Consider the following 24,026-nt stretch of genomic DNA (forward strand, 5'->3'; position numbering starts at 1 on the left):
AGTCAGCCCAGTGGTGAATAGAGAGATCTGCATCTAGATGGGAGGGAGGAGTTGCACCTGAACCTTCCATAGGGCTGTGCCTGCCTTCCACAATGCTGGCTCAACCTCCTGGGGAGCGGCTGATCTCTCTGCCCTGCACACTGAAAGAAGAGAAGGAGCCCTGTAAACAAAGTGCTCCAGGACTGTACTTGCCTTCAACAATGCTTGCTCCACCTCCTGTGGGGCTTCTGATTTGCCTGCCCTGCACTGTGAAAGGAAAGGAGAAGTCTGGTAAACAGAGTGCTTCAGAACTGGTTTGGACTAGGCAAAGGCCCCTCTCCCCACAGAGAACAAAGTATTTTGGGGTATAAATATTGGACCCTGATCCCATAAAATTAGATCACTTTTGGACTACAAGAAGAGACCTTTACTGAGGAGAGGAACCTGAAGAAACTGAGGAGAGACTATTCCCAAGCTGAAGTGCTGCTTGGGGATTGGCCTGCAGTGGTTTCCTTACTGCCAAAGAAAGGAGAAAGGAACTTTGTTTACTTTGCTTTCAACTTGTGAAGGATCTCCAAGGGCTTGGAAAAGAGCTTGCCTCCTGCTGAAGTCTCAGGGACAACAGACTTCACCCCCCAGCTCCCCAGAGTTCTTGTGGAAGTGCCTGCTGCTGTTTTGCACCTTTTGAGAAACTGCGTGTCGCGAGGAGCTGGAAGCGCGACTCAACGAGAAGAAGCGTGTCGCCACTGGAACTGTCGCACTGTACCGCATCGGAGAGAAGCGTGACGCAACGAAGAGGAAGCGTGTCGCCGTCGCTGCTGCTGCCGTCGCAACTCCGAAGAAGGGTGTCGCCGCTGTAGTTGTTACACTGCACCGCATCAGGAGAAGAATCTCGCAACGAGGTCGGAGCATGTAGCCGTCACTGAGCCTGCCGTCGCAACTCCGAAGGAGGGTGTCGCCGCTGGAACTGTCGCACTGCACCGCATCGACCAAGAGAACCTCGCATCCCCGAGAAGCGTTCCACCGTCCAAGCTGCTGCCGTCGCATCGTAGATGACGCCGCTGTAGTTGTCACGTTGAGCGGAAGCTTCACGCGCCGTGGGAGAAGAGTGTCGCCGCTGGAGCTGCTGCCGCCGCATCGTCAGGGTATCGCTGCTGCTGTCCACGCATCGAACCGAGAACTTCTCGCATCCCCGAGAAGCGTGCCGCATCTGGAAGATCTTCACGTCATTATTTCTTTGTATCTGAACTTTGCCACATTTCCAATTGCTGCGACATTACTTGTCGTGGAAGCGCAACACAACCTAAGGTACATTGACGCAGAGTGTCGCATCTAAGAACTGAACTGAACTAAGCTTAAATCTACCATCTTGAAGTAATAGTATTGTGTATTTTTGTTGTTTATGGTCTTGGGGTAACTCTATATAAACTATACTTATTTTTTATATAAAACCTGTGTGGTGTCCATTTGTATTGTTGTCACTGGGTCCCTATTTGTCACAAGTACCTACCTGTGCCAACTAGAGACCCCCAAATCTAACACCTGCCTTCATGGTGTCCCATACGGTTCTGACTGCTGCGGACCCTATATTAATCTATTAATCTCCAGAAGTTCTTTGACCCTGCATCTGGAGTCGATATTCTTCATCATACAGTAAGGCTTTTTCAAAGCTCCAGCTCGGGGTTTCTCTCCTGTGACCCTGCCCCCTAATGTTGAGAATGATGGGATGGTGGTCCGACATAAAACATGGGGCAATTTCGATAGAGCAGTTTTGGAGTAGTGACGAGGAGACTAAGAAATACTCTAGTCTAGCAAGTTAAAGGTGCGGAGCTGAGAAGTATGTATACCCCGGATGGGTCGGTTTTAATGAGGCCCAGACATCGCTGAGCCCATGAATTTGTATTAAATTAAGTAGGGCCTGGTAAACTTAAGCCTTTCTACCTGTATAGGACCATTGATCCGTTGCTTCCCAGTTACTAGGTAGATTGATGATTAGATCCCCGGAAATTACTAGTGGCAGTGGCCAGTGGGCAAGTTCTCCCGAGATCCAATTGATAACCCCGAGGTCGTCAAAGTTGCTCCCATATATTGAGCAGAGTGTAAAGCTCGTGTTAGGGGGGAAGATGACATTCTGCAATAACCCACTTATCGAGAGGATCAGTTTTCACCCTACTAGAGGTCAGTGGGTGTCTGTTTTGAACCAAGACTCCAACCCCTCGTGTCTTTGCACCCTGTGAGGTACCACCAATCACCCTATACCCCAGGTAGTTCAGTAGGTGTTTCTGTGACCCCTCTATATGTTTTTCCTGAAGGGTAATTACTTCCGCACTCAGTGAGCGTAAACCCTGAGCTACCTTCTGTCTTTTCAGGGTATCATTTAACCCGCAAACGTTAACGTACACAATTTTTAAAGAGCATTGATTATTCATGCTATTTAATATATTTGCACTTATCTTGATAACACATCTTATTTTTCAAACATCTTGTAGCAACCTGGGAAAAACTCTTTCGATTTTTTTTTTTTTTGTATGCATTATTTTCCCTTTTTACTATTTCTATTGCTTTTACTTTGTTTTTTTTCCTTTCTTTTTCAACATTTTTGTTCCACCAAGTATTGCCACATGTTCAAACAACATGCCCCGCCCCACCACCATATCGTGACCCCCCCTCTTCCCACTCTTCCCACCCTCCCCCAAGGATTGAGCAATCAGGTGCACCCTGAATGATGTTTGTCAGTTGGGATTCCATGCCACAAAGGCGCGCCTTAAAAAAGTATGTAATACTTATCGGTTTTTGACTCTTGTTGTAATATAAATTTATCCCCCAGGGGAATGGTTACCCAGAACCTAGGAGCCCCGAGGAACATAGTGGGCAGGGACCTTCCCCGTGGTCCAAATATATTATTAACAGGAGTTACTTCTCTAATATATCATACTGCTCATATCTCGATAGAGATCCTGCAGGTCCTTATTTGCCCCCTTTTTTTGCCTTAACTTCCCCCAAATATTCCCCTGCCTTGACCTCAACCATAAAGACCCATGTGGACCCGTTCAGAATAACTTTTAGTCTGGCAGGGTTCATTAAGAACACTTGGGCACCTAGTTGTTGAAATGGGGTGATTAATTGGCGCAGATGCCACCTGCGCTCTACCGATGTATGGCAAAAATTGGGTTTGGAAAAGAATGTCACCCCATTGGCCCCCTTCGGTGAATTCGGACGGGCTTGATCGTCCACAAATTGCCTGAGGAGGAAGTTCCCAAAAAATACTTAAAAGGCTCTAGGGTTTTCCCCGGAAGAGCTGCTGACATTTCGGTTCTGCTTATGGTTGAAGGGGAAGCGATGCGCACGCTGGATTTCATAGTCCCAGTTCCAATTTGCTTGTGCCGGGAAGGTTTCACGTAACAGGTTCACAATTTAGCGTCTTCGGTCCTCTCCCTCGACCCCTTCAGGAATACCTAGGAGGTGGAGATTGTTCCTGCGCTGTCGATTTTCCTGCTCCTCCATGTTTATCCTAACATCTGCCAGGCATGCCTCATGAGCAGACCCCTGATTCTTCAGGGTGGTTACCTCCATTTGTAGGCTCTCTGTACGTCCTTGCTGACTCGGTCACTAATATCAATGCATAGTTTATTTAGCTTTCGCAGACCCCCTGTAGTTTTTTGGCTGCTTCCTTAGCGGCACGATTGTCAGAGTGAACCTCTTCCTCAAAGTCCTTAATAGAGGCCAGAATTGAGGATAAGGAGGGTTCTGCCATAGGTGCTGTTATTGTTGCAGATTTGGCATTTTCCCAGATGGATGACTGTTTAGCTTCTTCACATGGAGGATAAGACATTTGCGAGTCTGAATAGTCCCACTTGAGTTGGCTACGTCTCTTCGGGGGTTTCTTTTTTTCATCTGGCGCTGTACCGGCCCTGTGTTTTATGGGAGGTCACCACTAATATCTTCGCTAGAGCAGGAGCTGATTTGATCTCCATCGGTAGTGGTTAAGGAGCCATCTCAGACCGAGTAAAAGTGTTTGCCTCAAACCTGTGGGGTCCAGGGGGCTCTGAGACCAGGATTGGGTTCTGCTCTTAGGATATAGTCTGTAATACCTTTTGCTAGGTGGTTTAGTCCAGTAGCGCTATCAGTTATTGTCTTGATAGGGTCTAGGTGTAAGGAGCTAGCAGCGACTTTAGCGGGTAGTACCATAGTAAGTGAGTCCGCGAAAGAGTCTATCACGTCCACTGCACCCTCTGTGCTGTTTAGGTCTATAGATTGCTTGCCAAAAGATGCCTCCTTTTGTAGTAGCATGCCATTTTCTTGTACCCCCACTGGGTTTAATTCATGGATCAACCAATCCCGTGCGTCTGCTACCTGGCAGTCTGGTTTGGGCACTGCAGGAGGTATGGGAGCAGGGGGTGTGGGAGCTGGGGCGCTGCTCATAGCGATATCAGGGTTAGTAGGTAATGCCTTGGGTCCAGTGAGCATTTCTACAATTGTTGGCTGAGAGCCCGTGAGCCCTCCTTAGCTCCCCCGGCACGCGCACTGCCCCCAGTCTTACACATAGCCCGTTTTAAAGAGTTAGCTTCCCTTTTACCTTTTATAGAATTGTCCAACACAGCAGCCTCACCAGAGGTAATGTTGTTTGATGTGAGCTGGGGGGCCTCCCGGGTTTTAGAGCCCCTGGACGACATCTGTAGCCACTGGTGCTTCGGGTTTTGTAGTAAAACGGGGAAAAACCTGAGGTAAGCTCCAAAGAAGCCAGGCGGTACAGAGGCAGGAGGTGGGGGACCGAATAGAGCGCTCCTCCTAGCACAGCACATCTCCCATATCTGTGGGAAATTCCATTGTTTCTCCTCACGCGCCCCCAAGCTTGAAGACAGAGCTGCTGCGTTCGTATCCTGATCTTTCTGTGAACCAATAGCCAAAGGTTCGGAAAGTATGTAATTGCCAGAGCAACAGTGTAGCAGAGGATTAGGCAGCAAATGTGAAATTGTATCGCTCCTCCAAGCGCTCTTCCAAGCGTGACGATTCTCTCGTAATCAGAGAAGCTTTCAAGGCTTTCCTGGGCTGAAAGTCGGAGTGGCTGTACTCGTGTCCTGCTTCTTTTCATTTCCAACATCAACTCTTTGTGTTTTTCATTGAGGAAGTACTTTAAAATTGTGGCTACGCAGTAGTGGATATCAACCAATGCGTCTCTACGTCCTTCTCTTGGGTATCTTACTGATGAAGTGCTTTAAGGTAATGGAGTAAGAGAGCAGGGATACAACTGGTTTTATAATGGTCATGTCTGAATCCTTCTGTTGAGTGCCAATGTAGCATACAGCCATGGTTTGTCCGAACTGTAGAGATCCGGAAGGTGGCAGGCCATCCCACTATCTTGTCTCTGACAGTGGGTAGGTTGGACTAGGGCTGCGGCTGGTGTGTCTCCCTTCTGAGCATCTTGTTGGCCCATCGCTTCAGGAATTCTTGGGCCTGCTGTGGTGTAGTGAACAATTGGTGCTTTTCACGGAAGGTGATGTGTAGTTTTGCGGGATATAACATGGCGTATGGGATGTTGGCCAGCCGCAATTTGCTATTCACCAGGAGGAACTTCTTGCGAGCCTCTTGAACCGCTACTGTGAAGTCTTGGTGAATGGAAATGGAATTGCCCCCATAGGTCAGCGTTCCCTATTCCCATGCCAATCTTAGCACTGCGTCTCTGTCTCGATAATTGAGCAGCCTAGCAATTCTGGGCCGGTGAGGGGCCCCAGGAAGAGGTTTGGTGGCGAGCGCCCAGTGTGCCCGCTCCACCACCATCTGCTTTGAGAAGGATGCGGCCCGAAAATATCTACTAACATGGCTTCTACATAGTCCTCCATACGTTCAATGTTCGTAGATTCTGGAACTCCTAGAACGCGAACGTTTCTGAGCGTGCGCGCCTCCAAATCTTCATTTTTGACAGAGATAACCTTTAAAAGATGCTCAATGTCATTCAGCTTCTCTCCTTTAGTCGTGGCCTCATCCTCTATGCAGGAAATTCTCTGTTCTGTCTCACTGATGCGTCCCTCATGCTTCTCGAGTCACTGCGTAATGCAGTCCATATGCATGCTCATGGTATCCATCTTGGATTTGATTGATGTGAGGCTTCATTGTAAGCAATAGGGACTTCACGTCTGCATCCTCAGGTGGCGTCAACGATTGCTGGCTGTCCGACATGTTAGCGTCTGTATCTCCTGGAGGATTCCGAACTGATTTGCAGACTTCAAAGGGGAGTTTGGCTTGTTATGGGTCGGTTCTTCCCATGTTACCCGGGGTGCAGCAGGAGTACCTGGAATGTTCTGTGGGAAGTGGGCCAGCAGTTTGAGGGTGCTGCTGTCACAATTGTCAGTCAAGGTGCACGCTGTATTGAGCAGGACTACAAGGACCGAAATATATAATGGGGGTCGTCTGGGATTCCTTCCAACTAGCTCGTTGCCCCTTTCCCAAAGTATCTCTTACCCGTGAAGTGAGTGCAATTATCTAGTGTCCAGCACCACTAGCGCTTTGTTCGCCACTTCCCCGGTGCACAAACGCTGGCACTAGCTATGTAGATCTGCAGGGATTTCACCAGACCCGTCTGCATGGCGCACAGGTTCAATCCCCGGCTTCCCACTTGCAAAGCTATCCGAACTCTCGGTGGGCCTCCTCAGGTGGATCGGACCCCCTCCTCCGCTTTTCAAAAATCTTTTGCTCACTCACAGCACAGCAGTCGGAGGGCGGCCCCCCCAGTGTTCAGCAGCGGTGCGACCCAGTAGAGCGCTCTGTCGTGTCAACAGATATTCCCCTCGGGCTTTGCTCAGCTCATGGTTCGCATGCAGGCCACAGGTATCCCATGGAGCGTGGTCTTACCGTAGCAGGCAGTGCAGCAGCACCACCTGGGTGCTGCCTTCCACTCCCTTTGATTCGCCCAGCCTCGCCCGCCTTGGTCGCAGCGGCACACGCGAGGGCCAAATTAAGCTATGGGGATACAGCAGGGCCCGCCCTTTATTCTTTGCGGCTCACAGTGCACAGTTCGCCTTGTCATGAGGCACCATGTATCCCGGCCTCTGTGTTGCAGCGATTGTTCTGTCTCAGCTTTGCGCTCCCTCGGCTCCCGGTACGTGCATAGGCCCTTCCGCAGCATGCAGGGCACAGTCTCACCTTGTTGGGTAACTCAGCGGTTCTGTCTGGGCAGCGCTCCTCTCTCCTCAAAGCTGCCTTGCTTTAATTGTTGCTCCTGCAATAGCACTCTTAAGAGCTGCGCCAGGAAGCAGAATGCTCCAGTGCGCTCCTTAACTCTGCAGCGTGCGGTGGGCGGTGCGCCATGTCGCTGGTCGCCACATTTCTCAGGCTCTGGACCACGCCTGAGTTTATTTATTTTCTACTTGCCCGGTCACCTGTGTGCACACCCAAACTCTCCTGGCGTGCACAGCAGGTTACCATCAATCTCCCAGGCCACTGTATTCGTGCTACAGTCTCCGCAACTGTAGGATGATGAAGGATAATGTTCTTGGGCGGCAGGAGCCTCACTACAGTGCGGCCATCTTGCTCACCAGCTTTCTAACGCCCCCTACGATTGGATTTTTGTTGTTTTGGTGTCATATATTTTATTAAAATGTACTCTAGTTTTCTAAATTGGTGTGGAATTCTTCTTGTGTGTAAAGTTTTCACTTTATTACTGTTTGTGTACTGCATAAATCTGTTATTGTGCCAAGTTACCAGCGGGTTAAGCACAGGTTAATTTAGTGACCTTTGTGTTTCACCCCGACTATGATTGTGGTTGTTCCTTGCATGAGGATAACCCTCCCATTTAACCAACCACCCAATTTCTCACCCCCTCAGATGTTTGGGGACTTTTGAAGCGCAGGTTTATGAGTCTAGAACCAGATGTGAAGATCTAGACATTTTCATGCATCACCTTCTTTTTAAACAAGGACATTTGATCTATGGGAGTGAATCCGTGGTTTGGACGGTAGGGGTTTCTCCAGAATATTTTCCTTTTAATTGTGGGGGTCTGTCTGTTTTTCTCTGCAAAAAAAAATATATTGCTCCCTCACACCCAAAATGATGGTCTTTGAGAAATAACTCTCAGCCCATTGGTGTCTTTCATTTTTCTGGAAGTTGTCTCTGAAGAGTAGTGGCCAATATCCTATTAAATAATTACCCTTAAACCTCATTTACTTCACTGTTGAGTCATTTCGATCATTGAATTGTTTTTATTTATTAACTGTAATTTTGTTTTTGTGTGGCTGTTCATGTGCTACAGGCAATTCTCTCTGAAGTGGCTTAGTTGGAGCTCTGCCACACCGCCCATCAATACTGAACTTCCCTCCATCCACTAATTTAACAATCTCTAGTTTCCCACAGTGATTTCTTTCTTTCTGGAGCTGTATGTCATAACTTAGTATGACTCTTTTTGTGCCCATGTCTTTTTCTCCATTATTTACTTATTTATTACAGTGGGTTTAAATGTACCTTATATACCCCGAGCTGGATTTTGAAACATGGTTCACAATGTAAAACAAAAGATCAGATTTCTTACATTTCATCACATTTTCAGTAAAGTCCACAGCAAGGATTAGGAAGTAGCATACTCAACAATAGGGTATTGTTTTTCCTGAAAAAAACAACTTTATTTATTTTATGAAAACCAAGAGATTTTTCTTTGTGATTTTGAGAAAAGAAAACGTTATCCAGATGCCTTTTAACATTATGAACGCATTCCAATTACAAACTGTGTGTAGTACTTGGGCAAGCTGACTCGGAACATTTCAGGTAGAAAAAGGCCGTTTCGAGGGAACAGCTTTGAAAGACAAACCAGATTTGTTTAATTTAGTTCAGGCCTCCAATAGCAGCCAGTGAACACAATTTTTAGCTGCAGGGAGATTTCCTTAGACTGCTTTGCCTTTAGAGTGACCAGCCAACATTGCCGTATTCTGTATGTCCTGGGCCATACTAGTGGGAAGATAAAGTGGTTTGGAAGTGATCACTAGGGGTGGCAAGATATTGTTTCTCTCTGTCATCCACAAATCATTATTTGTTTTAGCTGGTTTGAGCAAACCTATATCACATCTGTTGAAGTAGAGGAGGGTGAAATTTTCATCTTTGGCCAATGGCTCTTTGGTGCCTGATTTTCACTACTGCTGCCTGTAGTGCCACATCTTGCCTGGAGGTTTTTGTTTAGATGGTCTTTTCCTCCTAGTGATCCTTTCACAGAAGCACGTCCTATACACACTTATCACATTTCTTGAATCCACAAAGTGAGTATAGAAGAAGATCGCCCTTACCTCTAGCAGACACATTGAAGAACAGTAGAGTCTCCGTTCTATCACTTTATAGTGCGCTTTGACAGTGTATTTGATCAGGGTTAATACGGCTGTGGTAAGTTTTGTTGAGTTCAGTTAATATTGCTGTAGAAGTACAATAGCCATGCATCAAGCTCTTTAGTTGTATTTGAACATCCGTTGAACTTTTTCAAGGATTGGGTAGTCTTGGTAAGTCAGTATTATATGTCAGTTTACATTTTGAAAATAGAATAGTGGCACAATTATTTTTTTACGGAAATGTTTGAGGTTTACTACTTGCGTGTATCAGTGTATGATTTCTGATAGGTCCTAGCATGTGCTGGTAAACACCTTGTATTATAGGAGCATATCCTTGTCTACCACGGTACAGCCTGGTGTGAAGCAGTGAGCAAAGGCTCTGTTTAGGGACAGGCTATGGCATGGTTTCCAATAATTCAGATCCAGTCCCTGATAACCCAATAAGCAGATGGTATTCTTCACTGAAGTGTGGACTTGATAATCCTATATACCCTCGATATTCACATATAGATGAGTGCAATCAGCACATTGGTGCATTGTGACTTACTGATGTAATTTCTTCAAGCAACTCCACATGAGTGTGGATATGCACATGAGCATATTTTCAGATCCAGAGCTCAAAAATTCAGATTTGTGTTAAATAAAAAATTTCCTGTTTTTGGTTGTGATTTTCAGCTGGCATTGTAGGGCAGTTGTTTTACTTGCCAACCTTACAACATGGAGATACTGCAGAAGCTGCATTGCCTTGGAAAGTCTTGCATGTAATCTAACAGCAGACAATGTGTGTTGATATAACTTCCATCAATTTTGGGTTTTAGGAGGGGATGGTGTATCACGGCTCAGTGAGCCACAGATATCTCAGATGAGCCATTCTGCAAGCATGCACAGTGAGAGTCGTGGACCAGAAGTGGAGTTTGGCTTTTTGCATAAAAGGAGAAGAACTTCTATGCATGGAGGAAACCCGGTATGTGCATTATAGCTTCAAAACATGCTAATGTGCTACTTATTTTAATAAGAGTGAACCCATAGTGTGTGTCTGTGTTCATGCACATAGAACTTATATGATTGAAGAGTCATGCAGACAAGTCAAACAGGTGGAACTCACAATTTTTGAAGGAGGAATTGAAACTGAAGGCAATACGATGTATGGTAACCAACGTATCAACACTAAAGAATTCGATGTTGAAGTATTGTTTTCTAGCGCCAGCTTGCCGTTACTAACACATTCAAGGAAAGAGTGATTCCATGAATCTACCGACATATGAAGGGTTACTAGAACCACTTACACTCACTTAGTCACATCAATTTTTCTACTTTACTTTCTCGTTCTAGAGGTCATTGTTATTACTTATAAAAGAGGAGAGATGTGCAGAGTTGTCCCTAGATGCCCATAAAGTGTTTCCACCAGAATTCTGGATGACTCTTGGAATGCTAATAAGAATTCTGCAAGGCTGCTGATGGGCAAGGATACAGATGCTTGGGCTGTTGGCTGGAGGTGCTGAAATAAAAACTCCTCCTTAATAAACCAATGTATGCTATGGTTTGAACTCTACACAATTTGGCGACGAGGATGGGATTTCATTTGATCATATGTTGATTTTTGAGGGCTCAATAATAACATCTGGGTAGACCACCAGCCTCCAAATAAGCTTGCATGATGAATTCAAGCATTTGACATCATTTGTTACTCCTTTAGGAGCTTACCACTACTGAAGGATACCTTTAATCATGAGCACTGTCCAGAAATCACTTGGGCATGTCATTATTTTGGAAGGTAATCAGAAAGAAATGTAACACTGAGGATCCCCAGCTGGTTATTATCAGTGACTGAGTATATCTTTGAAATGAGTGAAGTGTGTAAAAACAGTTTTAGTGGACCGGGTTTACCAATTGAGGGTGAAGATGAAAATAATGGAGAGGGAGGAGAGCTAATGGTATTGAGGGATGTGGAGTAGGCACAAAGTGAAGGAGAATAGATGTGAGGAAGTAAATTAGGACTAAGCTCAGGACAAGGTAAAAGAAAAGGTTGTGATGGGTGAATGGAGCTAAATAAGATAGAATATCAAGTAAATTAATTTCATAATATAAAAGAGGAACTGAGTGTGTTGATGAGGACACAATTAAGGCATAATCAAATAATTCCTCCTGTAGGATTACACATATGAATATTCTGATCCGTCCATGAAGACCATCCACTATGGAATATGACAAAGAGAAGATTGAAGTAGTCCTTCTGGTGGCCCAACATAGATAACCAATGTAGCGGAGGTGATGACAAATTGTTAAGCTTTTGCTAATAGGAATAAGACAAAAGTGAAAAGGCAACCACCTTTGAATTGTGTATAGAGTCTATGGTGGCAATGGGAGAAAGCGGTGACTGATTTCATGGGACTGTTAGACATTATAGGCAGAGGAAATAGATTTATTTTAATCATGATAGACCAACATGCCAAGTGATTTATGATAAGGGCTGTTGACAATTAAGATACACACACTATAATACACTTTTAGAGGATATGCTTTTAGAGGGATGTATATCTAAGACAATTTTGTCTGAAAACAGAGTACATTGTTTTTCAAGAAAAATGGAGGAATTCTCAGCCAGACTAGGCTAAAACATGAGAGATGAATAGCAGAGAATATTTAGTTGTCTAAAACTAGTGGGCTTTTTTCTGAAAAGAGAAGTAAAAATAATGATGTGGGCCTACCTAGTGACTCCTCACTCATTGACTGGGATCTCATCATTCCTATCATTGAAAAGAAGAAAGCCAACCACTAAGGAATCATCCCTTATGTATCTGAATAAACATAAACAAATTTGGGTTGATAGAGATAATATCAAGGAATCGGTGAAGGAGAAACCGAATAATCCCCCATGGGTATGGTATGCTACAAAGGGAGGTAAAGCAATCTAGTTTAAAGGTGCTGATTGAGCAATCACTAAAAAAGAAGACTGGAAAGAAAGGAAGACAATAAGTATTTAAGACCCTTCAGGGGTGTCATTGTTCACGATAAAGGGCCCAGTTCACAGAGTTAAACCTGGACCTGAATGCTAATGTTTACCTGAAGACCTAAAGTCTAATTTTAGGCCTATAGTCTAACTTTAGACCCGAACTCTAAGTATAGACCCTAAGTCTAAGTTTAGACCTGTAGTCTAAGTTTAGACCTGTAGTCTAAGTTTAGACCCTAAGTCTAAGTTTAGACCTGTAGTCTAAGTTTAGACCCGTAGTCTAAGTTTAGACCCGAAGTCTAAGTTTAGACCCGAAGTCTAAGTTTAGACCCGAAGTCTAAATATAGACCCGAAGTCTAAATATAGACCCGAAGTCTAAATATAGACCCGAAGTCTAAGTATAGACCCGAAGTCTAAGTATAGACCCGAAGTCTAAGTATAGACCCGAAGTCTAAGTATAGACCCGAAGTCTAAGTATAGACCCGAAGTCTAAGTATAGACCCGAAGTCTAAGTATAGACCCGAAGTCAAGTACAGACCCGAAGTCTAAGTATAGACCCGAAGTCTAACTTTAAACCCGAAGTCTAACTTTAAACTTCAGGTCTAAACTTAGACTTCAGGTCTAAGTTTACCTCTGTAAATTGGGACCAAAGTGGTTATCTTATAAAATGAAGGTGATGGACTTTTGGAAGTATATGCAAAGTACCAGGGAGATGGGGGTGGGAGGGGTTGAATAAAAGTAGGCACATGTATGGCGTTGTCACTGGATATTTATAGACTAGTCTTTAGCTCAGAATTCTGGATCACTGTTGGAACACCCAATGAGATTTCTACAATGCAGTTGAAGCACGATGGTGAAAAAATTGCAGCTGGAGGTCACTGAAATAAATATTCCTGTTTACTAAACCAGTGTATGTGATGGTTGGAGCACTACAGTCTTCTAACCACCTGTGTTCAAGAGTGTGTAACATGGTGTGACATTATCAGTGCACTAAATTGAGGTGGTCCTAGACTCCTTCTTAGAGGTCCCAGATGTTCATGAGTTTTGGAAATTAGTTTTAATTCAATGCAATGCGATCTCGGAAGATTCAAGAACGAATCATTGACAGAATTGCATAAAAAATGTGCAATGCTAGCTTTAATGTGAATATTCACAATAGGCATATTGCACACATGATACTAGGATCACCTTACTATTAGATGGATAAAACCCTTTCTTTATCCTGATGGATAAACTGCTCACAGTCTGCACGATTACAGATCCCCGTAGTCTCTGATCATCACAGATCTTCAACAGTAACTGGTCAGAGTTACTATTAGAGCCTTTTATCAGAGAATTTAGAAATTCCAGGGTGTCCTTTAATAACTTATCGTTATGGTTGAAAGTGGAACGTGTCCTTTCAACTTTTCATTATTGAAACTCCATTTCAAGAGGGCCACAAAACACAGACTTGACTGCAAGATGGCCATCAAAAATGGACAATGTTTCAGTATGTCAATTTCGGAGACCAACCCCTTCTGCTATGTGGTTCCTCCTCAGGGAGCAGCCCCTCCCTGTCATATTGGTAATAATAATAATAATAATCCACATTTGTAAAGCGCACAATCACCCGTTAGGGTCTCTAGGCGCTGGGGGCCGTCGGGAAGATTAAGCAAGCTATTGCCCAGAGTCACATGGTGCTGGGCTGACCTGCCGCCGGAGCCGGGGATCGAACCGTGGTCCCCAGATTCCGGAGTCAGTCGCCCTGGCCGCGGCGCCACACCTCTCCTCCTCAATTATATAAAAGGCCGCTAATCGATGTGTGGGGTTTCACAGCGCCACTGGCCTTCTCTTGCTGTTGGATATTTCGCTCTAGCTCTGCTCCAGTCCCAACTCCAGCTTTTTCCAAGCCCTGCTCGCATCAGCTCTGCTCCAGCCCCTCCACCTCCACCACCGCTCGAGCCCTCACAGCTCTGCTCCAATCCAGCCATCTCCTGCTTTTCTTCAGACCTGCCAGTTCCAGCTGTGCTCCAGTCCTCGTCTTACCTAGAACTCAAACTTGGCTTTGCAAGAAATGCCCTACAACTGGGACCTGACACCTCTGCATTTTTGTGATTTTTGGGCCTATCAATCCGTCACTGTCTTGCAGTGCTTTCTAGAGGGCATCCTCTCTGTAATCTGTGTTACACTGGGTACAAACAGTGTGGCTTCCGGAAGGAGTTGTCCTTTCCTCACAAACTCTATGGCAGAACTCTTCCACCTCATGACAATTACAGCAAGAAATCCAAGAACTCTTACTATTTTATAGGTTTGGCTAACCCACTACTTGTTGGAGTGTTTGAGAATTCAACTTCAGTGGTAGCTGCTATCATTCTGTTATCAGTGGCCCTGAATTTTTGTATTCTGTGACAGAGGCTTTTGCAACTTTAAACCTGACTATACTCTTGAAAGACTACAATACACTCCTACAATACAGTCCTATAAATAAAACATGCTCAAGCACTCCCAAGTATCTAATGGAAAACCAATCCTGATGAATGCAAGTATTAAAATCCAAACATTTTATCAAAAAAAGTAACATGCCACATTTCCATGCTCAAAATGTAAAAACATCAGAACTCCCGTATAAAGATCACTTAAGTGTAGAGAAACGAAACACACAGGTTGCTTCTGGAGAGCAGCCTGGAAAGGAGACATGAACGGAGAATCACCCAACCGGGTTCTAACAATAGGGCTTCCAAAAATTTGATATAATGGTCATAAGTATGTGCATTGTAAGATTGAGGTTTTCTATGCTGCTCCTTGATTAAGACAATGAATTTTTTTATATCTTCAACTGCCCTTTCTGTCTTAAATTGTTTTTTTAATCGTGCTGATTGATTATAATATTTGTCATAAGCTTTATCTTTTATTGACTTAGTGAGAATCTTGTTGTAGGTTTTTATCTATTCGATTATTTATGTTTTAATGAGTTATACATTTTATTGAATATGAGAGAAGTGTGTTGTATGTCTTTATTTATGCATTTCTCTCCCGCATTGAAACTAGTTGCTTTTCTGATATTTATTTCGAAATAAAGCTTGATTGACTGACTGACAATAGATACACAAATTCTGTTTTCTTTTGCTGTATAAAAGTGGGGCCTCAAGTACATCACTTGCTGTTCCACCTCTGAGTACTCTATAGCCAAGGAAGTGTGAATGTTCCACAGAGGGATGTATGACGTTACAACGCATGCTTTTACCACGCATGCTGTTACAACGCAAGTATTACAACACAAACCTTTACAACGCATTACACTTGGGGTGCTGGATAGTGAATAGTTTAATTTACTATTCCAACTCCAGTCCCGGTGGACACTAGGGAAGGTGTTGGATAGTAAATTAAAACTATTCCCTGTCCTAGAGCGCCCCCCAGTGTAATGCATTGTAAAGGTTTTCGTTGTAATACTTGCGTTGTAACAGCACTGCGTGGTAAAAGTTTAGTTGTAAAGGATATTTCCCTCCACAAAGCGCTGCTTTACAGCTATTACTGGTGTCTACCTGACAGCCAGCTTTCCAGAGGTGAGTTTGACTCCATGAAGCACCATCTTGCCTGCTGAGAGAGGGAAGATGCCTGCCAATCCTTCAGGAAGAGTGACTGTCCAGAAGGTTTGAGGTTACCGAGTTAATGCTGCTGCTGTGATATCCAGAAGAGGACAGCAGAGAGTGAGCTGTATACCCTGGTGCCTACGAGCCAACAGTTTCTCAGGAAGCAGTTACTGGTGAGAACTGTGATGATTCATTCTGAATCACCAAAGCCTAATGTAGGTTATGATCTGGGTCTGAATCGGCTTGTGCTTGGCCATATTGCCCAGAAGAAGTTGTCTGCATTGCTAGCACCCAAAAGAAAATCTGCCAGTGCATGACTGTCATGCCTAGAGGAAGATGATGTGTGACTGTATTTCCCAGAAGATCGGCCTGTGTATGGCTGTGTTGTCTGGTGATGCATGACTGCACCACAAGATGATCCGCAATGCAGGTAGAACAACCTCTGCATGGCCACATCGATCGTGGAGAACCTGCTGCACAGGGCCTACCTATTCTGTGCCAATATGAAACATTTAGTGGGGATTGACTTTCCTGCCCGCTCGACTGCTGCCAGTGACCCTTGGAAACGTGTAGAAGTAGGCCAGCAAGGCAACCCCAGATGGGTCTTTCAGAAAGTTTGCCTCCACCCAGAAACAGGAAGCCCAGGCCTGCCATCCGATTCACCCGGAACTCCCAAATGTCACCTGGACTGGCAGCAGCTTCCGACCACAGCCTCCATCAATCCATGGCAGTCTCTGGCTGTGTGAGCTATGTGTCCTCCACGAAATCCGAGCCAGCTCCTGAGGGCTCAGGAGAAGTAACGGACTCCACCAGTGCCCTGGCTGCCTCTCGATCCTGTTGCTGCGGTTCCAGGTCTAAAGTACCATCTCGTCAGACCACCACCTTAGTCTCTGATGTGGAACGTCGCCTACTCTTCCTTTTTATGGCTAATGCAGTAATCAACTTCCTCTGACACCATAGACACCTTCTGTTCAGTTTCAACTGACCTCTCAGCTACCTTGCGCAGGTCCATGCGCAGCAGGTTGACGTCTACAGCCAGTGGCCTCAATCTTTGCCTGCACCACTGTGCTTGATGTCTCAAATGGCTGTCAGTATCTGGGACTCCGCTGGTTCCTGTGGGGTCTGCGGCTGTTGTCTGTCCTTTATGTGTGAGCCCGCAACTGTCCCCTTGGCTGTATACTGGTCAATTCTTGTTTGTTGTGCCCCCCCCTGGGCGTTCCGTCCTTGTCTTCGTGTGCTATGAGTAACAGCTTTGATGTGTACACGGAGAGAGATCAAGGCACCGGTCACTGCAATCATTGTTGTATCTCGCGATGGGGCACTGGGTCCCCCCACCAATGCTGACGTCCAGCCCCCTCACTCAAGTGAGCCCTTGTGCGACAGCGGAGGTACCTCTCAATTAGTGCTGTGACGGACCTCCCGAAAACCAGAGCTCCCAGGGGTGCTGACGCGCAACTTGTGCAGTGAACATGGTAGCTACTCTCAGACTTCCTCAGTGGGGGACCCGCTATCTCTGTTGCACTCCTCCAGTGGGACTCGGTATGTGGTTGGCTCACAGCTCCGGACTCCCAAGAGTAACTCTGTGGTTCAGGGGTGGGGCGGAGCTACCCTCCTTACTGCAGTTGTCGAGGTTAAGCGCCCCAGTATTTTGTCAGCATGCAGGTGCAAGTTGCGCAAGGAGATGTCCTCGATGAGTGCAGACACCTCCATGTGGGGTCTTCCCCACCAGCTGTCTCACCTTATTGCTTCAAGACAGTGTGTGGGCAATGCCATCTGGATCGCGGAGCTCCTCTGGGGCACAGGCTGCAGGCCAACAGCTGAGATGCGATCTCCTCGGCTCAGGATGGGGGAGACCAGTTCCCGGTATATCAGCCACACCATCCCACCGATAAGTGTATCAGCGGTAGAGAGGGCATATTGGAGTCAGGGGTCTCACTTTAGCGCATGTTCCGCTGACAGCCCCTGCTACAGTATCCAGGTGGGGGCGCTGATCCTTGGGCATTGTGGCGCAAAGCTTTCTACCCCACAGACAATTGGCCAAGTCCCTTAGTTCAGGCAAAGCGGCGGGGGGCCCACGTCTGGCAGACTAGCGCCACTTGGCCTCTCCAGTGCGTGTAAGGGCACCCCTGAAAACCAGGTCTCAGAGACGAAGGCCCCTGCTCTCGGCCTCCTCAGAGGTGGCCATATGACATTGTCCAGCCCGACTGTCACTCCCACTTTACTCAGGTCTAGGGAGTTGGGGGCTAGTGTCTTTTAGGGCAGTAGGCACCCCTCCGGTAATACACAACCACGGAAATCGCCAGCTTCAGCCAAGGCCGTGGATCACCCCAGTCGGAGGCCTCGGTCTTCATGCGGGGCTGTGCCCATCTTTGGGGCCTGGGCTCCGCAGGGCCCACGGCCAGCAGGATTTTATAGGATGTAAGTTTTGGGAAGGTAGCACTCTGTTAGTGCTTCTGATCAGCCATCTTGCCGGCCACGCCCCCTGTTGTTGAGAGTTAAATGCTGAGCGGGCTGTATTCAATCCAGTTGCAGAGCCATATTAGGATGGACCTCTGGACATTAAAGGCAGCAACCTTCACATCCACAGTTGAGACCCTTTAGCCACTGCTTGCCATGCGGCCCCATGAACATGGTCTGCCAAAGGGATACTCAGTTACAACTGTAGAACTTGATTCACAGCTGTCATACTTCTAAAGCAAAACAACTAAATTCTAAACAAAACAAAACTGACCTTAACCAGATTGCTTCCGATCAAACCACAGTGTCAGAGCATGCTCTGGTGTCCACTGCTGAAAGCAACAGACTCTCTACCATTCTTGATTTACTTTGCCAGGGTTAATGGAAACTCCCTTCTGTGGACAATCTTTTGATATAGCCAATATGATAGGCGTGAAGAGACACATGCTTGTGGGAAGGGGTCACTGGGAGGAAAAGGCCATAATTCTAAAACCCTCCAGGCAAGAGGGAGAAGAACTGAAGGCAGAAGCAGAGAAATCCAGATGCTCAATAGCCTAAGCTGAGCAGAACCAAGTAAATACAAGGACACAGCCTCATAGGTTTGAGTAGCATGAGATTCAGATGAAGGCAGAAGCTCAGCTGCCTCTAATGCACAAAGTAACAAGCATTTACAATGCAACGGTTTCGCCTTTGTAAAAGTTAGAGCTATTGGCATTGTAAATGACTATTTTTTTTTATTTATGTGTTGGTTTTGAAAACCTATAAATAAATGGCATTGTCATTTACAATGCCAATAGCTTAATCTCTCGCAAATGCGAGACCTATTGCATTTGCATCCACACGCACACACACAGAGAGCCACACACACAGAGCCACCCACACATAGAGCCACCTACAAAAAAAGGTAGCCACACTGACAGAGCCCCAACACACACAGGGCCCCAACACACACAGAGCCCCAACACACACAGAGCCCCAACACACACAGAGCAGAAAATAAGTTGAGGACTGTGCACCAACGCTCTGTAATGAGTACACATTTGCAGGCAGCTGCACACTGTAAAGAAAGCTTTTGAATTAAAAAATGACCAGCTAAAGAGCGCACACAAAGTCGTTGACACAAATACATGCATTAAGAGACACAATGCCATTAAAGGATCGCCTTGTGCAGTAACTGACACAGACACATGCAGTGTCCAGACTTTGGCCCTCATCATGAGAGTGGCAGAAACACGGATGCAGTATTCCTACACCTAGAATTATTGTTACTGTGGATACCAGTGTCATTTCCAGATGTGGGAGTACCACTGCACTTCGAAAGAGACTCTGAGTGGTTCGTGTCAAATGAGAGTTATCACATGAATGCTGTAATCATTTTGCGTTTTCCACCGCTTTCCTGCCCGTGACCTTCACTTACTTTTAATGGAGGAAGTGCCCTAATGGGAAACAGTAGAGGTGCGGTATTCCCGCTTTCCTTATATTCCCAATAACCCCTGTTACTGGCTTAACAAGGAGACCGGCCTTGCAGAGAGAGGGCTGTGGTGGTGGGTATCTATCTCATGGGTCATAGTGTTTCCTAATTGAAATACATCTAATTTCAGGCAGGCACACGGACAGCGGGAGGGGGGCGGGCAGGCACACGGACAGCGGGAGGGGGGCGGGCAGGCTCACGTACAGCGGGAGGGGGGCGGGCAGGCTCACGGACAGCAGGAGGGGCAGGCGGGCAGGCTCACGGACAGCGGGAGTGGGCGGGCAGGCACACGGACAGCGGGAGGGGGGCGGGCAGGCATACGGACAGCGGGAGGGTGATCAGGAAACAGCCAGAGACTAGTTTCTGCCCTTCACAAAGTATTCAAATCTCCGGGAACTCGGGAAGGTGGAAAACAGACTCTCAGCGCATTCTGCCCTAAACACTCGAAAAAAGCACATAATACGTTCCTGTTTCTGTGCTACTCAAGTGACATCATCAAAGGAAATTGAATCGAAAATGAGGAATAAAGACAAAATACACAAAGCTACGGCAGGGTGCTGCCGCAAGCGAAGAGTATAACAAATTACTACTACCCCAACCTTTGCGACCCACGAGACAAGGGCTGACAAACTCATACTGTCAGTCATACAAAGTAAAAAATGTGAGTTACTCCAAAGTGATTCTCTAGACCCACAATAAATGATGGTGACCCCACAGCGCCACGGTACAGTGGGAGGGGAGCGGGCAGGCACATGGACAGCGGGAGGGGGGCGGGCAGGCTCCCGGACAGCGGGAGGGTGGCGGGCAGGCACACGGACAGCGGGAGGGGGGCGGGCAGGCTCACGGACAGCAGGAGGGGGGCGGGCAGGCTCACGGACAGCGGGAGGGTGGCGGGCAGGCACACAGACAGCGGGAGGGGGCGGGCAGGCTCACGGACAGCGGGAGGGGGGCAGGCAGGCACACGGACAGCGGGAGGGGGGCGGGCAGGCACACGGACAGCGGGAGGGGGGCGAGCAGGCACACGGACAGCGGGAGGGTGATCAGGAAACAGCCAGCGGGAAAGGGACAAGACGGACAATGAACACAAACATCGGTGGTAAAAGAAAAAAAAAAGTACACGCCCACAGTGGCCACGTCTTCATGATGTTGTGGAGAGGGAAAGAATCGGCGGGAACGCCCACCAATCGCCTCGGGAATTGACGGACAGTTCTCTCTTCCAATGGCTAGCCTCCATTTATGGAGCTAGCCAATGGAAGAGAGAGGCTGAACTAAAGCACACAGTGTAAGACATAAGATTTCGCCCTGGGCGGAGCACTGCTTTGCAGTGCTCTCGCCAGGTCGAAACCTAAAAACTCCTCTCCAATCTCTTTCGACAGCAGCTATTAGTATTCTTCTTTTTTCCATCTGATCTCAAAGTTCTGGAGAGGATAGAGGTGTGTTTTGCATCCCAGACAGCCTGGTTCATTACCATGGAGGACCCGATTTACCAAGAAAAGTATGTAAAGTGGATGCATCCCCTGACTCAGCAAATCAAAAGGCATTCAGCCTCAGAGGCGTGGTCTCTTTAGCAGAGTCCCAAGGCCAGACTGATGCCAGCACGTAGGTGTAAACTAGACATGAACTACATGAGTCAACAGAGGTAAAAACTTTTGCTTCGAGTCAATAGCTGCACTGGACAGTAACTTTGTGATCTTTTTGAGTTAGAAACAGATTGTTTTTGTGTTAGTCTGCATAATGCACAGCAGGTGGTATGTTGTTTAAAAGGAGCAGCAAATCCATGAATTTGTGACCATATCTCCAAAACTGAATGATGTCTAAGATCCTGATTGTGATACAGCGCATTGGGCTCTTTTTTTTTTACAATTCCAATGGGCCTAAATCACACATTCACAAGGATAATGTTATTCTCAGAAAGTATGAAAAATAATGCACAGATATAATATTAGTCCAGTTGCAAACAGGTTTAAAACCCTATTGTTACCACAGTAGCTCGCCCCAAGCATCGCTCCATACACATGATGTTATACACAATTTACTTCCGTCCATTGCTTCCGTTGTGTAAATTCAGGGGAGCGAGCGCCTGCCCGCTTCTGGATGGTCAGCCGCAGGGTCTGCTCATGCCTTTCTCAAGCGTCTTTTCATTTCATGTGCCAGCTTCCTGCTGCAGCCCCTCTGATGCGCTCGCTCTGAGGACCGCGCCTGGCTCCGGGGCACGTCCCTGGCATGCAGAGGGCACGGACCTTCTGCAAGGTCACAGCAGGTTAGCCGTCGCGCAGCTTTGCGATGTACAGACTGAGTCATTTGAAACAAATGTTTTACCACTAGGTCACTGTGTAGGTTCAGGCTGTATTTTCCGCCGCGGGTTCCATTATTTTTAGGTGGGCAGCGGTGACATGCCTCTCACATTCCCGGTCAGATTCCCTCCGCCCTGGCTGAACGTCTTACGCACATTATAAAGGAAACTTTGCTCCCCTCTTCCTGTCTTTCAGCGCTCGCCTTTAAGGGAGGTGAGGAGAATATTAATGACTTGGGGAGGGTCTTTGCGGGAAACGGATCACTAGACCCAGCACGTCCACGGTGAAGGGGGTGATGTCTGCAAGCAGACAGCGGCCGTGATGCACGGCGGACGCTCATGCAATGCAGCACCCACATAAGGTTACAAAAGTGTGCATTGTGAGGGGGTGCCTCGGGCTGTGTTATTTGGCAAACGTGTAACGCACGTGCGCTGGTCCACGCGGCACGAGCTGTGCGCAGCTGTCACCCTGCAGTCTACGTTAGTGCAATGTATCCGTCAAGCCGACTTCAGGTTTGATTAGCGCACGAGCCGCACATTTTCAACGAAGGGCACGAGCCATGGCAGCAATCAGGTAACTCGAGCTGAATCAAACAACAGTGCTTTCATATAAAATATGAAATAAAAAAGACGAGGAGTTGCCCAGCCCTACCTGGGATTGCTAAATTTGTCAGAGGGACGCTGTGAATGTTTTCCGGCAAAGTTGCCATCCAGTGTGCGAATTCCATGTCGCTCTTCCCTTGAGACGAAGCCATGCCGCCGGCCTGCGCTCCGTCTCTCATCACAACAAAGTATTAATCTAAAATCTTACTCACAAACTCATTTGGCCCAACTCGTCCTGCAGCGACAACAGGACATCAGCTAACCCTTCGCTGGTGGATGAAGAGGTTGACGACGAGGAGACGGGCCTGCCAGCAGAGGCGGCTCGGAAGGGTCTGCCCCCGGGGCACCAGGGGGCGGCTGGCTGACCCGCGGACGCTGGTGCTTGATCATGTGAAGGACGGTCTGCACATTCGCACTTAGAGAGTGGCTTGAACTGAGGGACAGCGGGAGGGGGGTGGGCAGGCACACGGACAGTGGGAGGGGGGCGGGCAGGCTCGGGGACAGCGGGAGGGGGCGGGCAGGCTCACGGACAGCGGGAGGGGGGCAGGCAGGCACACGGACAGCGGGAGGGGGGCAGGCAGGCACACGGACAGCGGGAGGGGGCGGGCAGGCACACGGACAGCGGGAAGGTGATCAGGAAACAGCCAGCGGGACAGGGACAAGACGGACAATGAACACAAACATCGGTGTTAAAAAAAAAAAAAAAGTACACGCCCACAGTGGCCACGTCTTCATGACGTTGTGGAGAGGGAAAGAATCGGCGGGAACGCCCACCAATCGCCTCGGGAAATGACGGACAGTTCTCTCTTCCAATGGCTAGCCTCCATTTATGGAGCTAGCCAATGGAAGAGAGAGGCTGAACTAAAGCACACAGTGTAAGACATAAGATTTCGCCCTGGGCGGAGCACTGCTTTGCAGTGCTCTCGCCAGGTCGAAACCTAAAAAGGGGGAAAATAGAAGCACAGGGGTGACAATCCCGCTTAAAAATACTATCACTGAAGTGTGTTGCAGTGTTCAATTGAACTCTCCCCGTTTAAATTTGTTTGGCACAGGAAAAAGAAACTTGAAAAATTAAGAACTTTAGATCTAAAAATGATGTCTTCTGCCCTGCCCTCTGTCACTGAGATATAGTTTCTGTTGGAGGAGGGCCTGATCTTGCCCATTGTTTTTAAGAAGAAAAGCAAGTGTTGACATGCTGCATCAGGGAGACCCTATATAAATAGGGCTGCCTGTTATCATCAAGATGCAAACTGTGATGAAGGAACGCCCAGAGACCCACAAAAGCAAGACAGCTGCCCACAGTAAAGGTAAGAAGGAGACACAACATCTTTGAGATGAGTGCCCTCCGCGAAACTCCACATCCTAATGGGACATGCTGACTAAGATACAGACTATTCAATTT

General features: G+C 47.1%; 1 protein-coding gene across 4 annotated transcripts in view; it reads left to right on the top strand.

Moving 5' to 3' along the window:
- The window catches only part of BEND2 (BEN domain containing 2), a 279,920-nt gene that overhangs the window by 92,751 nt on the left and 163,143 nt on the right, over window positions 1–24,026 (top strand). For all 4 annotated transcript variants that reach the window (XM_078656148.1, XM_078656147.1, XM_078656150.1 and 1 more), the window contains one exon: window positions 10,100–10,245. In XM_078656148.1, coding sequence (XP_078512274.1) covers window positions 10,100–10,245 — 146 coding nt within the window. The remainder of the gene's footprint in view (window positions 1–10,099; window positions 10,246–24,026) is intronic.

The sequence above is a fragment of the Lissotriton helveticus genome, chromosome 8 (assembly GCF_964261635.1).
Source record: "Lissotriton helveticus chromosome 8, aLisHel1.1, whole genome shotgun sequence".
Classification (NCBI taxonomy): domain Eukaryota; kingdom Metazoa; phylum Chordata; class Amphibia; order Caudata; family Salamandridae; genus Lissotriton; species Lissotriton helveticus.